Source organism: Nyctibius grandis, chromosome 30, assembly GCF_013368605.1.
Source record: "Nyctibius grandis isolate bNycGra1 chromosome 30, bNycGra1.pri, whole genome shotgun sequence".
Classification (NCBI taxonomy): Eukaryota; Metazoa; Chordata; class Aves; order Nyctibiiformes; family Nyctibiidae; genus Nyctibius; species Nyctibius grandis.
Genome location: NC_090687.1, coordinates 3,379,565 through 3,401,898, shown reverse-complemented (window position 1 = coordinate 3,401,898; position 22,334 = coordinate 3,379,565). Strand labels below are relative to the sequence as shown.

Genomic DNA, 22,334 nt, shown 5'->3' with positions numbered 1-22,334 from the left:
TGTCTTGTACACATCTATACTTCAAAAACCAGTAGAAAAGAGTTGTGGTCTCATGGACTAAGCTTCCAATGTGCACAGAAGTTTTTTTAATTGGACACTTTGTAACAGCATTTTATGCAAAAATTAATTTATTTTGAAATTTACTGTTGAAAAAACTGCCCTGCCTCTCTCAGCATATGCCACAAACAGCATAGATGATGTTGGAAAGCCATATGTTTTTATGAATACAAAAGGAAAAGACCTTGCACATCTTCAATGCATTTTTTTTCCTACTTTGTTGGTGTTAGAGTTTTGAGATAAGTGTAGGTCAGAAGACTCTATGAGTAAATTGAAAACTTGAAGCTATCTTAGGTACAAATGAACTGTGACAGTGTATGTGCAGTTTGCCATGACAGCTTCAAGCTGCTCTTCTGCTACAATTACACTTGTTAGGAAATCCATGTTGACAGAAACATATTACAAAAAGCAGGCAAACTTAGGTTCAAAAGAGCATCTATAAGCAACCTGAGGCTTGATATTGAGCATGTCTTTATGACAGTCAAGACTAATATTTCTAGCTATTTGACTCACAATTGTACAGACTCTCTTTTAGTTTGAAACCTCATTACATCTACATTGTAACAAGACATTCAAGAAGACACATTATAACTTCAGGAAAACCAAAACTATTTCCATCTGGGATACAAAGAAAAGTGGGGTTTTGGTTTAAAACTATTAGCTTACTACTTACACATAAAGGATTATTGTAAACAAGTTACTGGTTTGTAGAGCAAAAAGAATCATAAGCTCAAAAGCAATGTAAGAAAGAGGTGAGCTAGGAAAATATCCTTGGGAAGTTTGTCTTATGTAGACAGTTTCTTATACAGATGCTACTCCACATTCATAAATTTTTGTTTATTTATTCATTTTTTTAAGGACAGGACATTTGTGAAGTGTGCTAGAACAAACTGCAATTAGTAACCAAATGGAAGGCTAAACTGTCAAACAATGGAGTCAATACAATAACAACCCTTGATGGAAATCAACCGTATCGATTATAATATTTTTAAAACTTTACTTCTGTTGAGTAAAACCATGATATGCAACAATTTTAGCACAATTATTAAAAAACTACCCTAAAACCAGAAAAAGTTGTTCTTTAAGCTTTCTCTAACCTGACAGCCAAGAGTGATGCTCATGTGGACATCCATTAAGTGAACTGAAGGAGTTTTCTTGCGTGAAATACCTTGGTTCTATCCAACAGAGACAATATTCTACCTCTATAAATTAGGACTTGACACGTTATAGAGTTGCTGACTGAAATTAGATTTTCAAAGTAGTTTTACTTTTTCTTTTCATTTTCTCCTTCTTTATGTCACATCTCATCAATGTAAAATCATCTAGTGAAAGAAGCGCTCCATACTGGGTTTGCATGCTCTAGTCAAGACTGATACCCAGGCCTGTTCACATTTCAGTTGACACTACCATGAACAATAGAACGCAACTGCCAATTGTACCTGGGAGAAACGGAGAGGATCATCACCATTTGCTTCCACGCTCAAGCTTTCATAAGGTTCAAAATCCTCAGAGTACTGAAGAGGAGGTTTAATGCAGAGTTTATCCCCCTCTTCTGTTTTAATCTCCACAGTTTTCTGTTAAAAGAAGCATTCAAAGAAATTCGACATATTTTGTGCTATCAGCAGTACAAAAAGAATAATCATCACGTTTTACATAACAATATCTACATCAAGAAACCTTTTTCCCCTCTGTTCCATGGAAGGTTTCTGTGCTCTCTGAGCTCACCTTTGGGCCCCTGCATTATGGTTTAACTGCCCCAGTCAAACACCATCCCCAGAGTGGGTCAGGCCCAGCACACATCACATGTTCGGCCCTAAAGCGAGTGCCCGTTGGGGTTCACCCACTCACCTCACCAGGTAAGCAAAAAAACAACAGGAGTAGGGACATAGCAATCAAAGAGCAGGCATGTAAAGAAGTGCTGGTGGAACAACCTTATGGCAAAAGCTCTCAAGCCTCTTCTGGGGAATCAGGATGCTTACGTGCCTCTCTGAAATGCGTCTACACTAATGGAGAACAAACACATGGAGAACAAACAGGAGTTGGAAGTGTGTATCCTGTTACAGGGCTATAACCTCATTGGGATCACAGACATATGGTGGGATAGCTCACAAGGCTGGAATGCTTCAATGGATGGATACAGGCTCCTTAAGAAAGACAGGTTGATAAGGTGAGGAGGAGTTATCATCCTTTATGTGAGAGAGAGTTGAAATGCATGGAGCTCTGCCAAGGAACAGGTCAAGAGCCAGTGGAGAGCTCCTGCGTGAAGCCTAGCAGGCAGACCAGCATGAGCACTGTTGTAGTGGGTATCTGCTATAGACCTGCTCATCAGGAAGAAGTAGGTGAGGCTTTTCTCAAAAACCTGGAAGAATACACAAGTTCAAAGACCCTGGTCATTATGGGGTACTTTAACAAACCTGATATCTGCTGGAAAGATGACACAGCAGGGCTCAAGAAATCTAGGTGATTTCTAGAGTGCACATGTGGCTGAGGAGCCAACAAGCAAAGATGCTCTGCTGGAGATGCTGAGAGCGCTGGGACTCTTCAGCCTGGAGAAGAGAAGGCTCAGGAGGATCTCATCAATGTATATAAATACCCAACAGGTATCTGCTCACTGACAGGACAACAGGCAATGAACCCAAATTAAGAAAAAAAAAAAACAAAAAAAACACCACACCACAAAATTCCATCTGAACAGAAGAAAAAAAATTACTGTGAGGGTGATCAAACACTGGAACAGGTTTCCTTTAGAGGTTGTGGAGTCTCCATCTGTAGAGATATTCAAAATCTGACTGGACACCATCCTGGGTAATCTGCTCTAGCTGACCCTGCTTGAGCACAGGGATTGGACTAGATGATCTCAAGAGTTCTCTTTCAACCACAATAATTCTGTGATTTTTGTCTGTGTATGAAATTGGCCACTTGAAGTAATTGCAATTTTTTGAAGATGTATTACTCTTGTGTATAATATAACAAGGGGGAAATGTTATGCCAGAAGCATTCAAGCATAAAGATTTCTTTGCCTTTGTAAATGCCAGACATGGCTGTGAAAGTGGTTCAAATTAATTTGTTTTACTTCATAATTAGGATGCAATCAAAGTATGCACACTGTCAGTTACTCAAGCACGGCTAAAGAGGGGTAGAAGATTTGAGAAACTCATCTTTCCATACCACAGAATTTCAGTACTCCAAAAGATGACAAAAGAGAGAGCAGGAAGTGCATATGCCTCTCTCAAGGAACAAAGTTATCCGTAAGTAACATTTTTTTCCCCACCTTTGAACTCTTGTACAGACATATTCCCTAGTGGGAAGTCTCATGAGCGAACAATGGGAAGAGGACTGTTTCATTAGAAGTAACGTGACCCAGAAGTCTGTGCAATGATATCACACTCAGTTATCTGGTGTTCATACACTCCTCCATTTTCTAAGTGCCAGGAGCAGAGATGTCCCAGAGAGATAATCCTAAAGCAATCTGGCTTTTGGCAGAATGTATTCTTTCAACAAGTCTCTCTTCACGCCTCATAGCATACCTTAGCACAGCCTAAGTTTGACAGTTTTGAACAGGAACTGCTAGGTCCTCTAGCTATCCAAAACAACCACAGGGAAAATTACTGGGAAAGTAAACTGCTGTCTGGCACAACCTGAATCTTACTCAGTGGTTGCACATTTCCTTAGCTAAATAATTCCAGTTGTTCATTAAGATACTATAACTCTGCTATCCTCCCATCCAACTGGATAAAAGACTTAAGGTATCATTCTAAGCTAGTCTCAAGTAGTAGCTAGTTTTAAGTAGTACAGCTACCTATATTTGGCTAACTTTCCAACCCAGTCAGAGGAGATACCTCCTTCTTCATTTGGCTCTTGTGATGAGAATGATGTAGGTTATGACTAGCCACACACTTAGCAAACAAGTTCTGACAGGCCAGGATGTAAGCAGTGATCTACTGAGAAAATGAATTCAACTAAGGAGTAAGGGTGGTAAATAAAGCAACACTGCCTTAAAACTTGAATGTAAAATATTTGCTGAAAGAAAAGAAAATCTGCATGACATGAACACTTGATCCACAGTGACACAGACCCCTGAACCCCAGTCACTCAAGCATGGACTGCACATCCAGCCAGGGCAATTGCTAATCAAGTAGGGTAATTATTTGGGTGACATGTCTCAGTTCTTCAGAATTCACATTTATGTTAATTAAGTCATACTCCTTGACAGGTTAAGTCAGGTCCTTCTTTAGGCCAAAAGAAAAAAAGACCATTGAGGTTTCTCCACTGAACCAATAACTATGTAGCTAACAGCTCCAAATTTCTTATAGGCAGGGTATATTTATTATCTATGTGCATTTTACTCTCTTCTGATCTACAAGAATGTCACAGATTACAACTCAAGCTATGCAAATTATACCTCTGTGACCCTTAATACCATTGCATGGCAGAGAACAGCAGTGACAGGCAGGGATGTTTCTCCAAAATGAGATTCTCCATCCTTTGCACTAGATAAGCTCTCTAGGCTTGCCATCAGAGATGTCAAACAACAGCTGTTCTGCTGGAGGACAGATTAAGCCAATCATGTCAAGGCTACAAAAGTTTCTGTGATGGATGTCACTGAAACCAGACCCTTTCAATGAGATTTGCCTCTTTAGGCTTCAAAGTAGACACAGAAATGTTCAGGATGACATTTCACATTGTCACTCAGTATCCAGACCAAACCAAGACTCAGATTCAACAAGAGTCCCAACTGTCCACTATCTACTAGTTGCAACAAATCTCCCCTAAAATTATTTACTATCTAAGAATTAGTTCAAAGACGCATTCTTTCAAACTGTTTCTTACCTGAAGCCAACCTCTGCGTTGTATTTTGCTTGGTGCAGTCTGTGCGCTGCATTCTCCCAACTCACTCTCTTCTAGCTGGGCTGCTTTTTCAGAACATAGAGACAAGAATTAGAAGACAGAAAACAGAAATACGATATTTGACAACATTCACTTTAGTTCATGCTCCTTTTTTTTTTTTCCACCCAGCTGAGGACAGAAGAGCAAGCCTCTGACGCATGAATGGTGTTAACAACTGAAGAGGCATTCCACTTCAGATACTGGCTAGTTGTGTACTAGTAGCAGGAGTTTTGAATGTCTTCAGGCACAGTCATCATCATGTATTTAAGAGAATAAACTGTTTAAAGATACATTAGCTTAACAGCAAGTGAAGCCCCACATTCATTGATATGAAAGTATAGAAATATGTTCTAGAATAGGGGCCCACATCATTCTAACTCCTAGCTGGGTAGACAGTAAGCTGTTTTAAGAAGCCAGCTGAGCCCAGAACCCATATTACTGATGGCAAACTCTGACAGACAGGGTCCCAGTGAACAACAGGGGATATGCTGGGTTTACAAAGGAGTTGTGTATATTTACTCTCAAACTAAGGAAACATAAGGTATTGGCAGATGAAACAGAGTGTATTGGGTATTTAACATACTGTACAGGGAAGGATTCTTCATGTACAAGTCATAAATGAAGGACAAACAATCATTTTCCTTCATTTCTAAGGCAAGGAAGAGTTGGTTCCAGAACTTCTGCAAAAATTCTGTGTATGGTGAAGCAGAACTAAAGATTGCTGTGCTGGAAATAGTCCCAACCTACAATGGAACAATCCATTTTTGAGAAGATGCTTTGACTCAAAGAGACAAACATCTTGCAGGTCACATCAGCACCCTCAAAGGAGCAAGGACATCACCAACACTCTCAACAGCACCCTAAATAAAAGCATCTCATTTCCTATGTCCAAGACAGATTTACAGCTTCCATTTCTTCTCAGTGAAGAAAAATAGCTGATGCAAAACCTTTTTTCTTTAAGCCGTAATTTAATGGTCACCCTAAGCCAGCAGAAACTGGAACTACCAATAAAAGAAGCAGTCGTCCTACAAAGGTCATAGAATCACAGAAAGATTTAGTCTGGGAGGAACCTCTGGAGGTCACCTAGTCCAACTTCCCATTCAAAGCAGGGCTTACTTCCAAAATTAGATCAGGTTGCTCATTACAACTCCCAATATCACATTTTATTTTTTAGGTTGGACAACACTACGTGCACCTGCGCAGTGAACTGTTCAGAGAATTGACATGGGCAAGTTTTAACTGAGGAAAAACAAAAAAGAAAGATTACTTTTAATTGTAGTCACTTGTACAATCTGCTTCACCATGAGATTGCACAAATGCTGGTACAAGCAGGTAGGACAGAACAGGCACATGGTAGGACCGTTCTTGGGGGAACAGTGAATGCTTATGTCAATTTAGAGTAATCATAAAATTACAGAGCAAGAACAAGAAGATGTTGTTCTATTGCTTCCGCACAAAGTATCTGTCTCTTAGGCCTGAAACAGGACTAAGAACAAAGGGGAAAAGGAATGGACTGCTCCAAGGAAGAAACAAGAGATTATATATCTTGTTTGGCAAAACAGCTCTTCCAGCTAGAGCTCTTGCTACTCCATTAGGCTATTCCTAAGTAACTCCAGAAATACTTTGCGGTCATTAGCATTGGTGCTGATTACTGTGGGGGTCTCCTGGCCAGAATTGGAAGCATCTTTCACTTCCTAAGCAATCCAAGGTCACTTCTAAGCAACCGCCCAGAACGTGTGCTATAAATGTAAGCAGGAAAAGGGGACAGGGTAGGACTCATGCTACCACTGCTGAGTATTTGGTTCTCAGAATTGAGTATTTTGTGATGGATTCATGTGATCAGGTCTCTCTAAACCAGAAAAAACAGTAGTTCAAATCCCAAGCTTAATTTGATGCAGCTGAGCTACTCACTTGTGCTACAAACATTACTTTAGAACAAACACATCCTTCTCATAGGATGGATGGGATGCGAATACCAACCACTACCTGTTTCAGCACACAAAATAGGTCCACTGACGTAATTCGCTTGGAGATTTGAGCTGACCATGACTACTCTAGTAGCCAAGAACTGAGTAGTACATCATCAAAATACTAGTTATAATCAAAGGAGACCCCATGCTACCCTTAAGCCACATCTTTGTGACCACACCGACATTCACTGGAGGTATTTACGTGGTTGTGAAACTATGTCTGGGTTATACACCCAAAGAAATGACAGTATACCTAGAGACCAGCTTCGCTACCTTATAAGACCATCATTTACTTTAATTCATTTACCAAACCTAAGTGTAAAAAGTTTATCAATCACTTATCATGCATTACTCCTAGGGAACACAGACAAAGAAAACAGTCCAGGCAACCAGATTTATGATGACGCTTTCAGGAAGCACAAAGAGGGATTCATGCCCATTCTGTATTATTAGTATCACACATTCCTAATTTTTCAGTGAAGACTAATCCTATAGACGGATGCTTAAGGAGTAATAAATGATGCAATAATTTTCCTGGGAGACCGATAGGAAAGAAAATTCAGTGCTGTATCTCAGCTAGAAATCATTTCTGTAAGTAAAACCATATTCAATCATTGAGAAGAAATGCCTAGAAATTAAACAGGCCACAAAATCGCTAAGGTCCTACCCCCAGGCAAGAAGATTATACAGATCCCCAGTGACACCCACTCTGGACTCTAGTGGTAAAATCGAATGGAAGAAGAAAAATGACAGGATGATGATGATTTAGTTGAGATCTTTCACTGCAGCTACACGTGTTTAAAATAACAACATTGGATAGGTAAGAAACAGCAAAACACAGAGTTCTCTTCTGCAAGGATAATGCTACTGTCTCTTAAGTTGATGGAGTTGAGAAAAGGAACAGAGACTGCCACTGAAGTCTTTAAAGGTCCCAAAGACAATGTCTCCATTTAGCCCACACCCAGGGCTAAACAATAACCAGTTGCTCTATCACCCAATGACCCCTCCCCAGCCAGGAAAGGTGATTATGGAAAGGATGGAGACTCATTCATTGAAATTGAAACAGATTTAATAAAATAAAAAAATCAATATCGATATTAATGCTAATACAAAAAAATATAAAGTTATACTTAGACCATATGGTGATGGTAAGAACCTCCAGGAATGGCAACCACTGAGAAGAGAGCGAAGAGCCCCAGCCCTCCCCAGCAGCTTTCCAATTTATAGTGAGCATGACATTTATGGTATGGAATACACCTGTGGGCCAGCCTGGGGCAGCTGCCCTGGCTTTTGCTCCTCACAGCTCAAGCACCTGGCTAACTCAAAACTGCTAACGGCCTTGATCACCACAGAAACCTGCATGCCACGGCTGGGCACGAACTGAAACAAAATGTAACAGCAAATTGATTCTATGATTTTATCCCAGCAAAACCAGGACAGACAAGCTGAAGCATTCTACCTGAACTGAATCAAATGGCAATAAACAACCATTAAAAAAAACCCCAACGTTGGTTAAGCTTAGAGGCAGCAGCTGCACAGCAGAACTTTAAGAGGACATTTCTCTTTACAGAGTTCTATTACAGCTGCTGCCACAACATCCCTGCACAATTTTTGGACCAAAAAGTCAAATACGTCGTTTCACACCCTCTTTAGCTACCCAAAGGTGTATCATCCCAGTATGACAGAGCACACAATTTCCTTCTTTTTCCAATATCCAAGAACATGAACTTTTTGCATCATTACACACAAGTTTTTATTTTCACATAGAACAGGAAAACTAGGTGATCAGCCAGTTCTCCACCACCATCCTGTATAACCTGCAAGAAATTATATAGCAGACAGCAAAGCCTGAACACACTTAAACTTGAAAAGAAATGGTATGTACCCAATGTAGCAGGAAAACAAAGAACAAGAGATCAAGGTTAGAGTCATGGTTAGAACAGTTACTGAAAGAAAAGTTAGTTTTCCATATTGTTGAGATTAATAAACTTTCAATCATAATACATTATCATATTAAGTAACTTTTTAAGTTCTTTGTCTTCATTTTTAAGTGAAAATAAAGCTTAAGCAGACACTATCTACACAGCAACAGATTAAAAAGATACTCTCTAAGAGACAGGTTGTAGCAAGCATGAGGATAACAGAGTAAGGCTGGTAAAATGCTTTACACAGGAATTTAGGGAAACCAGCTTTGTTTTCATTATGCTAAATAGATTAGAAGGCCAGTAAGCTCACCCTTTATACCGTCATATATACAAAATTATTCCTGTCACTACATTGCTCTCTATGACTGACAGACTTAAATTAGAAATAAAATACACTTTTTTAAATAAAGCCAGCTAATCACTGGCAGAAAATGGTAGATTTTCTTTGCTTCAAATATTTAAATAAAGATTAGCTGTCTTTTTAAGATGACTATTATAGCTTAAACATAATTTATGAGCTTAATGCAGCTATTACCGGATATAATTTCATTATAATCTATATCATCAAATGTCATTTGTCCACCGGACACCAGACCTAGAGAACACTGAAGTCCATCAGATTTTAAAGCCTATTAATGGTGTTACATATCAGACAAAGGTACACCATTATTTTACACTGACAATTTATATACATTTTAATCTTTTAGTTACAACTGTTTAACAAATGGAGAAGCAAGGCAATTAAGCTTTGGAATTAATTAGGGATCAACTAAGAAATTGATAGGGTGTTTCAGAGACCATTCCTTACATACAACCAGCTTAAGTACTCCAATGAAAGAGTCTCATCGAATTCCACCCCACCAAGCTCAAATGCTTCTGTCTCCTTATCACGGCCTGACCAGCAACCTCACCGACTGAATTACAGCTCTAATTAGTAAATGTTTAAAATAGTTCTAGGCTGCAATCTCTGTAAAACTCTCATGTAACTCACCATTTGTCCTGGTGGTCTTTGTCTCATTTTTAAGGGAACCATGCGAGTTGATTTTTCTGCGGTAATTTCTCAGCTCTGAATTAGCTCCATTCAGATACAGAGTAAATCCTTGTTCTAACTGCTCCAGTTTGATCTGTATAGGATCCTTTCTTTTTAAACGTCTCAGTTGCCTGAAGTAGAAAGGATAACAATTCATCCTTACACAGTGCATATACAGATGGTCAGATTAGCAATAAATACAAAAACACACAATGTCACAAAGCTAAAAACATACGTTCATAGCTCAAACAACAATTTCAGAATATATCTTCCAGGTTGTGTTCCTGTTCTGCAATGCTTGTACGAGCACCCATACGCTGTGACATGTGAAGTTTTACCAAGCCTCTCCCTTCTGAGATTTTTTCTGTTCTGTTTCTCATTTCACATTACTTTTTCCATTTGGTATTTAGTATATTTAACCCTTCTTCTTGAGAATATTTAAGAGTTTTACTTCTAATTTCAAAAAAGCTTAAAAATGGTTGAGCTCTTTTCAAGAAAAAAAATGAGAAAGAAAAAGATTATTTCTGTTTTGAAACTTGAGGTGGAAAACCCCCAATCAATCACGCAGTTAGAGATAACAGAAACTTAAAGTCCGGTTAAAATAATATTTAAAAAATGACCTTCCCCAGGCTCAGTTTCAGTGACACACCTACCCTCCCTCTTCCAAGTCTCATCTTCCCTCCTTTCACCATGTGTCCATCCTAATTCCTTCAGTGAGGTGACATGCAGGCCAGGAGGTCGGGGCCATGTGGGTGACAATTTCCGCCTGCCCCTGCACGCCGCTTCCTGGTTTCCCTCCGACTCCAGGGTGGTTCAATCCAGAGGCCAAAGTCCCCCGGGGTGTATCTGTTCTGACACGAGCCACCTTCTTCCAAGAGCGTGTCCCCAGCGCTCCTGTAGGTGGCATGCCTCTGCAGGAGCACCCCACAGCCACCACTCTCATAAATCCACCCCAGGCTGCTCTGACTGGCTCATGTTTTGGTACCTGAGGGGCTGTTTCTGCTAGGTTTTGATCCAGTAGGAACCAGCTGCGATTGGCCCAAGGCAGTACCTGACCTGCTCCCACATACCCTGCAGCCCTCGCTATCCAAAACTGCCAGCTACATCCAGTACATGCATAGAATCACAGAATTGTTTTGGTTGGAAAGGACATTTCAGATCATCAAGTCCAACTGTTAACCTAGCACTACATGCCTCTTCTGCAAGGTACAGTTGCCACCTGCTTATCATGTTGTAATTAAGTGGCATTTGTTTCCACCCAAATTCAGAATTAAAGCTCTGATAACAAGGATGCAGGTTGTTTCAATCATTAAATGATTTGGTTTTATCCTTTCCCAAAACTGCTGTAGGAGACTATACACAAAAGAAACCCACATTCACAAAAATGGGCTGTTCTTCTAACACAACTGTGGCTTTTATAGGTTTTTTCTGTCTTTTCCCCAAACCACTCAGTTTGTTACAGGATTTGAGTAAAAATCTTATGGCTTGTGGTAAAGGGGGGAATCCAGCAAGAAAGTTCCACAGACCCTTCTGAATTAACCTATGAAATTCATCTATCTAGGGCACAATGACTCAAACAAGGAGGTTCATACAAACAAAGATAAAAACAAATGTTTTAAACTTGTCTGAAAGATACTGAAGTTTCCAAAAGCAACCTAGATATCCTTATCTCCCACCTTAGCAGAACTTGACTTTGCATTTAACTTTAGCAACTTTTGCTGCAATTTTCTGTATTTCTGACAACATAAAAACCTTGTCTCATAACATCCTCACACAGTATGAGCCACCAGTTACTTCTGACTCTAGAACCTCTTGCTCAATAAACAAAAATCTCCCCTGTAAGACACAGAAACAATAACTATCTTATTAATTATCTCCATTTAGCCCGCACCCAGGGCTAAACAATAGCCAGTTGTTCTATCACCAAAACTCCCCATCCCAACCAAGAAAGGGAATTGGAAAAAGGAGGGAGACTCATAGGCTGAAGTTTAAACAGATTTAATAAAATAAGAGAACCAATATCAATACTAATACAAAAGACACAAAATTATACTTAGCTCATAGAGCGGTGGCAAGTCCCTCCAGAGATAGTAACCATTGAGAAGAGAAGACAGGAGAATGAGAAAGAGGGAGAGAAGAGCAAAGCAAAAATCCCCCACCCCCAGCAGCTTTCCCATTTATAGTGAAGGTGACGTTAATGTTACAGAACACACCAGTGGGCAGCCTGGGGCAGCTGCCCTGGCCTTCTGCTAATGGCCCTGATCACCATCCCACAGCTGGCCACACACTGAAACAACATGGAACAGAAAACTCATTCTATAAATTTTATCCCTGCAAAACCAGGACATTAATACATTGATATTTTAAGGTATGCTGAAGAAACATTGTGATCTCCTCTATTAATAGGAACTTTGATATACTAAGTGAACAAAGGGAAGAAAAGAGAATCACCTGAATGCTTTAAGACACAGCAAGTCAGACTTGCATCACAACCAAGTTTTTAAACTAATATTCACAACTACTGATATTAGATACTGTACTAGATAGTACACAACAGATACTATATACTCGATGGCAGTATCAATTCTGTATCTTACCGGTTTCTCTGTTGAAGGGATATTAAATATTCATCATGTTTTTCATCAAAGTTAGTCACCATGTCCTCAATATAAAGCTAAAATGAGAATATAATTGTCACACTGGTGCATAGACATGATTTACTATAGCGTATTACTGGGTTTGCACTCTCAGTAGATAAAAATGCTATAAACTGAAAAAAGTCCCTCCTTCAACAAAGCATAAAACTGCCAGTGTAGTAAATAAAGTTCCTTAAGAGCAGCGGAAACGTTACTTGTTTTACTTATTTTTCAGAACCCTTCACAATCTACTGAAGAATCTAAAAATACTAAAAACGGAGGGCATACGCTACAATGAGTTTACAATCCAAGTACTAAGCAAGCAAGTCAATGCTGGGGCACAAGCTGAAAGGGCCAAGCCCAAAGCCCACCTGTAGGATGATTTTCCTGAATTGCTGCTGCTCATGTGGCCAGTTAATCCTAGAACTTACTCACTGCAGGGGCTGTACGCATTTAAAGTGTTTAATTAAAGGCGTTACCTTGTTTGCCTTTCAGGAAAGATGAACTTTTCCAGCAATTCCCACCACGTCTCCCAGAGCTGCTGCCGCAAGTTGCAGCGGGGTGCCCTCTTATACACTCAGAGGTTTAAGTTTGTCACTAAAACACTTCATTTAGTGTTGTACCGACAAAGAAACTCTATATTTTGTCTCTTACCGATTGCACAGTATCTCTGCTAAAGCACTGCCCCTTCCCGCGCCCTCGCTGAGGTAAGACAGCTCTCCCGAACGAGCGAGCAGGCCCTCGGGACCGCCCCGCGCGTTGGCCTCTGCAGGTTCCGGGCTCAGGAGAAACGCGCGGGGAGAGCCCCGGCTGGCCGGATACCCCGCAACAGCCCAACGGGCACCGCGGAGAGAAACGGCCGGACCAGGCCGGGCCAGGCCGCTCCGCCCTGTTTGGGAGTCTCCGTGGTTACCGTCGCGGCGGTGACCTCACTTCCGGCGCGCGGGCCCTGCCGGAAGCGGCGGCGGGGATGGAGGCGCTGTGGGCGCTGCTGGACGAGGTGGCCCTGGAGGGGCTGGACGGGATTACGGTGGGCGCGCTCTGGGCCCGCCTGGGCGCCCGCACGCCGCCCTTCCCGCTGCCGCTGGAGCCCGCCACGCAGCAGCTCCTCTGGGCCGCGCTCAGCGCCCAGCCCGGCGTCAGCTTCTACCTGCTGCCGCGGGCGCGCCCGCCGCTCTGCCTGCACGACCGGTGAGGGCTGCTCCGGCGGGGACGGCGCCCCCCGCCGCGCTGAGCCGAGCCGAGCCGCGCCCCCCCCGCTCGCGGGCCGCCGCGCCTGCCCCGTCCCGCCGGGCGCGTATCCCGCAGGGGGCCCGGGGAGGGCCTGGGTCTACCGCTGCCCCCGCTCGTTCGCTGGAGCCGTTCAGGTGTTGCCGGACGCTTCAGCAGCTGGCTGACGGCAGGCAAGGCAGGGCGAGGTTGTTGAAGCGTGCCTTTTAGGACTCCTGGCCAAATTTCCCTTCTAATGACCGTTTACCACTTAGGTACAAGCAGAATTTCATCAGGGCGGAGGTTCCTGTTGTTTTCCTTTTTTTGTGAACTAGTCTGTATATGTTTCTTTTGTTCCCACCACTTCAATATCCTTGAATTTTTGAAGATCAGGTAACGTATTTCCCTCCTCCTGCCTCACATACTCAGCGTGCTGGTAAGGTTTGGTCATACTCGAGGAGCGCAGCTCTGCTCTTTGTGTTTTTCCAGTTCTGAGGTTTCAAAAGAGTTTCATTTTTCCCAGGTATTTTGTAGAGGTATCAGGATTGTTTGTGGCAATCTCATATTTCAGTTCCAAATTCCCCTTGCTTGGTTAAATGTTGGTTCTCTGCTTTTATTTCAGATATGAAGAAATAGACCTTGAAACAGGAATACTGGAAACCAAAAGAGATCCTGTTCCTTCAGACGATATTTACCCTGTCCACATGATTTTGGATAATAAAGATGGCATACAAGGATCCTGCCAGTATTTTAAAGAGAGAGTAGATATCACTGATCAAATAAGGAGGAAGGATTTGCAGCCTTGTTATACTTATACAGAAGCTGTTGAAAAGTGAGTGAAAACCTTGTAGCTGGCATTAAAATATTTTTAACTTAAGTTTTAAAATTTAGTCCTTTCACTTTGTACAGATTATATCAAGAATGGTGTTTGGGGGGGGAAGTGATTAATGTCTCTGTTTTTGTGGAACCAATAATATTTTATTACTTTCCTTTCTGTTTCTTAGATGGGGAGAGAAACTAGTCATTGTTGCTTCCCAAGACCACCGTTACAGAGCTTTAATAGGCTGGGAGGGGGACCCTGACCTAAAGCTCCCTGACTTCTCCTACTGTATATTGGAGCGTTTAGGTCGTGCTAGGTGGCAAGGAGAGCTTCAGAGGGACCTTCACAGTGGGGCTTTCAAGTAAGTTTATATCTTGCTGTATGAATTAAACTGAAACTAGGAAGTTTCCTCTGGCTACTTACAAAGTTCTGTCCACTCAAGTGTTCCTGTATATTGATTTAAACTCAAGTCTATTGGTAATTCCTTCTCTTTACTACCAGGAGCACTTGGTTCTTGGAGCCTGTATTGCTGGAATTATATTGGTCTCTTCCTTGCATTCCTTGTACTTCCTGATATTTTCTTATGGAACCAGAGATTTTCTATGGGGTCAATACACAGGTTTCTAATTTGTGGAAGTTCTTGCTTTCTCTAAATCACTTTTTCTTCACATTTGGGATGGAAGGGTGATTTTTCTAAACTGCTGAGTAAGCATGTTATCCTGCCCAAGTTCTGAAGAGATTCTTGGATGCCTGCCTTTTGTCTCCAGCATTTGCCCTGTGTGACATCTTTCTCTACATGACCTGAATGGGAGCCTGTGTTACCAGCTCCCAAACCAGACCATGTATTTTGATGGAGGAGCATCACACAGCCTCTGTGGGAACACTAGTTTTGTATTGCAGTGCTGGAGGATATTAGCATTGCTGTTAAGGATTCACTGTTTCTGGAAGATGAAGCATATGTGGCTTGCAAATCACACTGGCATTGTTTTTTTTGCCACCCAGGAAGATCTTTTAGGCAACTAAGATGATGGGGGTGGGATGGAAATCTTTTGTAGACACTTTTCTGCCAGTTCGGTGGCCTGAGTCAGCTCACCAAGGAGTAAGATAAATACCAGAGCTATCACAAGGAGGGCAGTGATTGTAGCGTAGCCAGGAATTAGAGGGTGTGGAGATACAATATTGGTTCAGCTGTCTCATCAAACTGTGTCATGACACTGATTGTGCATAGAGACTGTAGGTTAACATCAGAGGTATTTCTCTCTGTTTAATTGGTTTAATGATGAAAATCAGTTTCACAGGTTATCTTAATTTTGGTGCTTCCTAATTTTGAGATTGTCACTTTGAAAATTAATATAACATATGTCACTAAGAACACAAGTAATTTATATACAGGGTGTTGGGATGCTGGATAATGAGAATTTATTTACAGAAGTCCCTATGCCTACAGATATCTTGCCATCTTTTTTTTTAGAGTGGATGCTGGAAAACTTCATTATCACCGAAAAGTATTGGACAGAAATGGTCTCATAACAATGCAGTCCAATGTCATACGACTACCAAGTGGAGCACAGCAACACTCAATTCTTCTACTTCTGACTCGCTTTCATGTTGATAGGTATGTGCAACTCAGATGTTTTAAAGATCTCCTGGGTAGACTGTGACCTTTTGCTATGATGAAAGTTTGCTCTGTTGTCACAGAACCATCAAAGTTTCCTGGTATTGACTCTTCTCAATTTCTTTACTAACTCCTTGCCCTGGTTTTGTGGGGATAAAATTTATAGAATCAATTTTCTGTTACATTTTGTTTCAGTCTGTGGCCAGCTGTGGGATGATGATCAGGGCCATTAGCAGAAAGCCAGGGCAGCTGCCCCAGGCTGCCCACAGGTGTATTCTATATCATTAAGGTCATGTTCACTGTAAATGGGAAAGCTGCTGGGGATGGGTGGGGCTTTTTGGTTTGCTCTACTCTTCCTCCTCTATGGTTGTGATCCCTGGAGGGTCTTGCTATCAGTATATGGGCTAAGTATAATTTTGTGTCTTTTGTATTAGTATTGATATTGGTTTTCTTATTTTATTAAATCTGTTTAAACTTCAACCCGCAAGGCTCCCTCCTTTTTCCAATTCCCTTTTTCAGCTGGGGAGGGGTCTTGGGTGATAGAACAACTGGTTATTGTTTCGCCCTGGGTGCGGGCTAAATGGAGACACTCCTTTTCTAAATGCTGGACAGTTTAAAACTTACTTGTCTTTGGACCTGTAAAAAATAAGGTATTCTAGTGCCTGTCACCTGCCTACATAAGCCTAACTCTTCTTATTGTAGCACTAATCATTCTGTTAATTTTGAGTGTTCTCACTTCAAACACGTTTCTAACAGATTTTTTGTTTTCCTATCTTGTTCACGATTAGAACTTGTGCTTCTGTGGATTGCCAATGAAGTAACAGCCTGGGCTTAGTCACTGTTCCCTCTGTTGGGGTCTCTTCTTAGTGATAAATTCTCTCATGCGCTATTTACAGAAAGAGAAGAAAATGATAATTCTTAAAACAATCTGAGAACACTTCAGCATACTTTCTCTAGTGACTGACATTTTGTGAAGGTACAACTCATGTTTATAAAGCTATATGCATGCTTACATGTAAAATAATTTTCTTTTCTTGGTTAGGAGGAGCAAATATGATATTCTGATGGAGAAGCTCTCAAGTATGCTAAGTGCTCGTTCAAACCAGATGGAAACATTAGCAAACTTGAAGGAAGAATTGGTGAGATTCGTTACTCTCTCAAATTCTCACTCAAGTAGAATCTAGATGATTAGTATCAAAGGCAGTCATTCATACTGCCTGTTTTTTAAAGTTGCACAAAATTTTGGGGTAGGATATCAAAAGAAGGATCTTAAAAACCTACTTGACCAAGTTGCTGTTTGTCATAAGGAAGGAGTTCCATTCGATCCACAGTTTCAGAAAACTTTTGTCAATGGATATCATCGTGCAGTTCTTGCACGATGCTGCTGCTGCTTGTTCGGACGGTAGAGTTGGAGGGATAGAACACACTCCAGAAGCGTCTCACGCTCTGCCTGGGGTCTGCACTAGCAGACTTTTAAGATCTGTCTTTGATATCCTACCCCAAAATACTGTGTTTTAAGAACAGGCAGTTTGAATGTCTTCAATACTGATCACCTACAGGTGAGACTCTTGGGCTATAATGACTTTTGCCATTTCTCTTTGCATTAGGGTCTTTGTGAGAGAACATTCAAACGTCTCTATCAATATACGATGAATGCTGGCCTAGCCAAGATAATATCCATCCCGTTACAAGATATACACCCCAATGGAGGACCCTGTAAGACAAAGAAAGGTAACTAGAACCATATTTTTGCTTACTTTCTGTGTAATTACATTGATGCCTTTCTATCTCTAAGCTTCAAATCTTAAATTAAAAGATGTGTAAATGAAAATCTGCCTATGCAATTATGTGGAGAAATGTGTTAATAAAGCTAGAACACTGCAGCACGCTTGAATTAAGCATTTGATCCAGGTTTTTGAGAAATGGATGCAGGCAAGTTTGTAAGCTGTTTCTGTGGATTGTGACTCCTAACTGTGTGATTCTGTGATTCTAAGACGACTGCTCAAGCTAGTACAGAGCGTAGGGACAAAGAGCAGTCTGCTGACCTTTCAGGCTGAATTTGAATGACAAGTTGATAAGTTTGACAAAAATACATAAAAAATTATATAAACAAAAAAAAGACCATTACGAAATAAGGTAAAGAAACAGACTCTCTTAGTTATGACTTTTGCTGAAATTACAACTTCTGCTGAAAGTCATGAGAGTGCAAAGTTTCTCTGGAAAAGTTCATATCAAATTATGAAAGTAAGCGTCTACAGCACTGCCTTGGAATTCTTTAAGTAAGCAAGAGAGCCAACAACCACTATTCAAAAAAGGCACAGTCTACTGAGAGATAGTTTAATGCATAACCAGCTTTGAATTCAATGTTAATAGGTTTGCAAGAACTGCTGATAACTTCCAAACATGTAGTGGAAAGACAAAGAGCAGAACTCCGTGAATAAAGGGAACAAAAAAAAGCAACTGCTCTCAGGAAAAGAGGCAGATAAAACTTGCATGGGGAAAAAAGCTACAAAAAGTAATAATGGAAAGTATGAGGAAGGATAGCATCACCAATGGAATTAATGCAATTGCTTAAGGAAATCTAAACCAAATCTTTAATCACAGAAAATCCAAAGAGGCAGATTTGCAAGGGTTAAAATGAAAATAGTTCTAAAAGATGAAGAGTATGTTCTTCAGGGATGTAGCAAACTGTTTGTGAAAAAAAATAAAAAATTTAAATCTGATATGAACTAAAACATTGCAGATTATATAGTCTTTGTGAATAGGAGTGATCATAAAGGAAGAAGCGAAAGAGCCAATAAAAATGTGAGAACTTTGAGAAGACAAAAGTGAATGCCAGTTACACGGAGTTGGATTAGGGCTCTTGATAAGACAACAAATTCCTTCAAATCTTTTAAGTCTGGGGGAAGGAAATATCTCTGTAAGAAAACTGTATTATGAACAAAGAGAAGCAACGGCCAAAAGTAGGTACGGCATCTAGCAAGGTTCAGAGAGAAATCTCCCATGTGGTACTGAATAAATAAGGGAGTGACTGAACTAGTTCATTTGTCATGAAATAACACAGGTCCACCTCCTTCCCATAAGAATATCAGAGGGAGTTTTACACAGGAGAATTCATGTAAGTTCACAGTTTCAAGAAGTCAGTGGAGATACTAAAAAATATTCTAGAATAGATCAGTATACAGTAAAATATATGGGAAATTTTATCAAAGTTTTACAAAACATGTATTGTACATAGTTAACGTATTTCTGGTTTGAGCAAGTGTCTCAATATACAGTGGCTTGTGTGACAGGGATACCTTTAGTCACACCATTCAGCATTGTCATTGACAAAAACCTAGATTCTCTTTTACGCTGTCTTTGAGTAGGTTTGCACCAGGTTATATTTGTTTATACTTCCTCATACTGGCTTAAGTTTCAGAGGTGTTCTAATGAGCTGAAGACATTTGCAAATAAAACCCAAAAGACTAGATAGTATTCCTAAAAGATAAGAGTTTATAATCAGTAGTAAAAACATCTAACTTCCAATTAAAGTATTTACTTAGAAGACAAGAAAATATGAGTCCATTTATAAACTTGGTGGCAACCCACAAGGCAGTAGATTGGCATGATGGCAGCTGCATTTACTACTTGTTTGTCATGAAAAATGTCACCTGATGAATCTTTCTCTTGAATGACAATTCTATCACAGACATAAAAGCTGAAAATCTACAAACATGCCTTAAAAAAACACTAGGTATTAAACTAGGATGAATTAATAATAGCCGATGTTCATCAGAGATCAAGAGAGTTTAATCTCTGGAGTTATACAGGAAAGCAGATAAAAATATGTGGGACACACTGAGGATGAAGCCAGAGCATCTGCTATGGGAAGCACATAAAAGGAATTGGTTTGTTTTGTTTTTTTTTTTCAAATACTGCTTCAGGTGAAAATTAATGAGCTGTAAAAATACAGAGGATGTGATAACAGTGCCTGCAGCCCTACCAAAACGTCAGCACTTAATTACTATCCTTAGCAGTATCTTAGGGTACTGGCAGGGAAAGGATTCAGATTGAGGAAGAATAATGGAATCATCTGGCCTGGAGCTCAGTCACATGATTTAAGTTACTGTGGATTAACTTCGTGTTAGCTAGGCTTCAGTAACTGATCATATATATACGTAATTAAAATTAATTAGCTGAAACCTTAATGATTTCAACTAAAGCTTTCACCTGGCATTTTTCACAGCAGGGCTGTACTGGAGGAGTAGAGATGGCTGTAAATGTTCCCACCCACTGCTGCAGGATGAATTGGCTACTTCTGCAGTAGCTGCTGAATCAGTGCAACTTGATAAGCTGGCAATGTACAGTAACCTGGTTCTAGCTTACCACTGGTCTCTTAAATTGTTCAGCAGGAGCTAGAGGACACTGATGATAGTAGGTCATCCTCATAACAGGGAGCAGGATCGCTGCAGCTCTCCTGAAATCATCTGTCCCCACTCTTCTATGAGATCCCAGAAGGGTGAAGTAGGTGGAGAGTTACTACGGCACAGCCAATGCACAGTAACATGTTAAGATGTGGAATTCAATCATGTATGAGATTCTTGTGGCTGGTGGGCAGCAGGGTGTTCTGTCCTTGTATATAACAACCTTAGATTTTGTGTTTCCGTTTTCGTTGCATATAGTTATAGTACACTATACGTATTAACAAACCTAGCTATTCCCTAGTGCAGAGAATAGGTGAGGACTTTGGACAAGAAACCGAGCAGCTCAGCTGCTCATACATGGTTGCACATAAAGCTTCCATAATATAATTAATATTGTCTGTTGTGGCATCAGCAGACAAAGGCTGAGAAGATGGCATCCCCATCTTCTCAAAGGGATGTTGGACCTGTGCAACATAACTGTACATTTTAGTTCTGCTGTAAGAGCTTACTGGATGGGGTGGAACTCTTCTATTTGATCCTTTTCTTCAGGATGCCAGTTGGTTGGTGTATGCTTCCTCCAACATGCATGCATACAAATGTAGAAGAAGGTGCTAGGACATAGGAGAAACTGACAGTTCTTTTAGGTCCTGGGAGTTTTAAATATTGGGAACTTGAGGCAGCACTTAACAGGGCCCACCAACAAGCTTTGATCTCTTGCTGAGGAAAGGCAATCCTGTGTTAAGGAACAGTTTTGCAACCAGGTTGCTTATTGTCCGAGTTCTATATCTTCAAATGTACGGTTTTCTTTCATTATGTGACTTGTATTTATAGAAAGTGAAAAATGCTTTGAATCTGTAGAAAACAAAAGAGTGGTTTTATACCCAGTGAGTGATCTCACAGTCAGATATGTGTTCTGAAGACTTAATACTGTGGATCAGCACTTAAACCTTTCATTGACTTATTTGTGCTGTTGAAATTTCTCCTGTTGCAGTGTTTTGCATTCTGCTCATAAATCACTGTATTGGGCAGTCCTATTGTTGACATAGATGTGAAGGTTTGGAGCACCTCAAAAATTCAGCTAGTCAGTATTTTGACAGACTTGTATATAGGGAAAAGCTGTTGCAAACCTTTCCTAGAAATAAACAGGTGTCTGGTGGTTGTGCTGCTACTTCTCCATGCTGCTGAAAGAAAATGGTTTAAACGTATGCACGGACCCTGCATTTTGTTAAGAGTTATCACTGACATTCATGTTCACAGGGACTGATGTCATGGTCCGTTGCCTTAAATTACTAAAGGAATTTCGGAAGAAAATGGAAGATTATAATGATGATGATGAAGAAGAGATCATCACAAAAGCTGTTCAGCCTGTGGATATTGTTTGTGAAAGGGATATGCTCACCCAGGCTTATGCACTAAGTAGGTGATGTAATAAGACACGCTAAAGACTTTTCCCACTGCCTTCTTGTATGTATAAAAGACAGGTATACATTGTGGGGTTTTTAAAGTTCTGTTTGCTTTTTATGTATCAGAAAGTGTCATTTTTTTGTGGAAAAGATGAGCTTTATGTTCAGATTAGACTGGAGCTATAGGTGCTGCCACCTGTTAGCCTTCCCTGGAAGCTTATCAACTATTCAACACCACCCAAATAAAACAGCATGGTAGAAACGGGATGTTGAGAAAAGGTGATGAAGAAAACAGTGTTCCTTCTTCTATCTCTCTTCCTTACATAATGGAGAAATTAATATCTAACTGCAGAAAGCTGTCAGGGGAAAAATTCAC

At 40.5% G+C, this 22,334-nt stretch overlaps 2 protein-coding genes across 6 annotated transcripts in view; one reads left to right on the top strand and one right to left on the bottom strand.

Moving 5' to 3' along the window:
* Positions 1–13,240, bottom strand: part of KATNIP (katanin interacting protein) — a 60,264-nt gene extending 47,024 nt beyond the window's left edge. For 2 of the 3 annotated variants that reach the window (XM_068420126.1, XM_068420128.1), the window contains exons 1-5: positions 12,985–13,089; positions 12,467–12,543; positions 9,831–10,000; positions 4,888–4,967; positions 1,497–1,631 (exon numbers count right to left, since the gene is read on the bottom strand). In XM_068420126.1, coding sequence (XP_068276227.1) covers positions 1,497–1,631; positions 4,888–4,967; positions 9,831–10,000; positions 12,467–12,528 — 447 coding nt within the window. In that variant the 5' untranslated portion in view covers positions 12,529–12,543; positions 12,985–13,089. Of the gene's footprint in view, positions 1–1,496; positions 1,632–4,887; positions 4,968–9,830; positions 10,001–12,466; positions 12,544–12,984; positions 13,090–13,159 lie in introns of those variants that run through there. The other variant, XM_068420127.1, reaches the window with a different exon arrangement.
* A 235-nt stretch (positions 13,241–13,475) lies between these two features.
* The window catches only part of GTF3C1 (general transcription factor IIIC subunit 1), a 42,109-nt gene continuing 33,250 nt past the window's right edge, over positions 13,476–22,334 (top strand). For 2 of the 3 annotated variants that reach the window (XM_068420289.1, XM_068420288.1), the window contains exons 1-7: positions 13,476–13,696; positions 14,337–14,546; positions 14,719–14,895; positions 16,006–16,149; positions 17,192–17,288; positions 17,757–17,880; positions 21,813–21,971. In XM_068420289.1, the coding sequence (XP_068276390.1) occupies positions 13,476–13,696; positions 14,337–14,546; positions 14,719–14,895; positions 16,006–16,149; positions 17,192–17,288; positions 17,757–17,880; positions 21,813–21,971 (1,132 nt within the window). Of the gene's footprint in view, positions 13,697–13,908; positions 13,990–14,336; positions 14,547–14,718; positions 14,896–16,005; positions 16,150–17,191; positions 17,289–17,756; positions 17,881–21,812; positions 21,972–22,334 lie in introns of those variants that run through there. The other variant, XM_068420290.1, reaches the window with a different exon arrangement.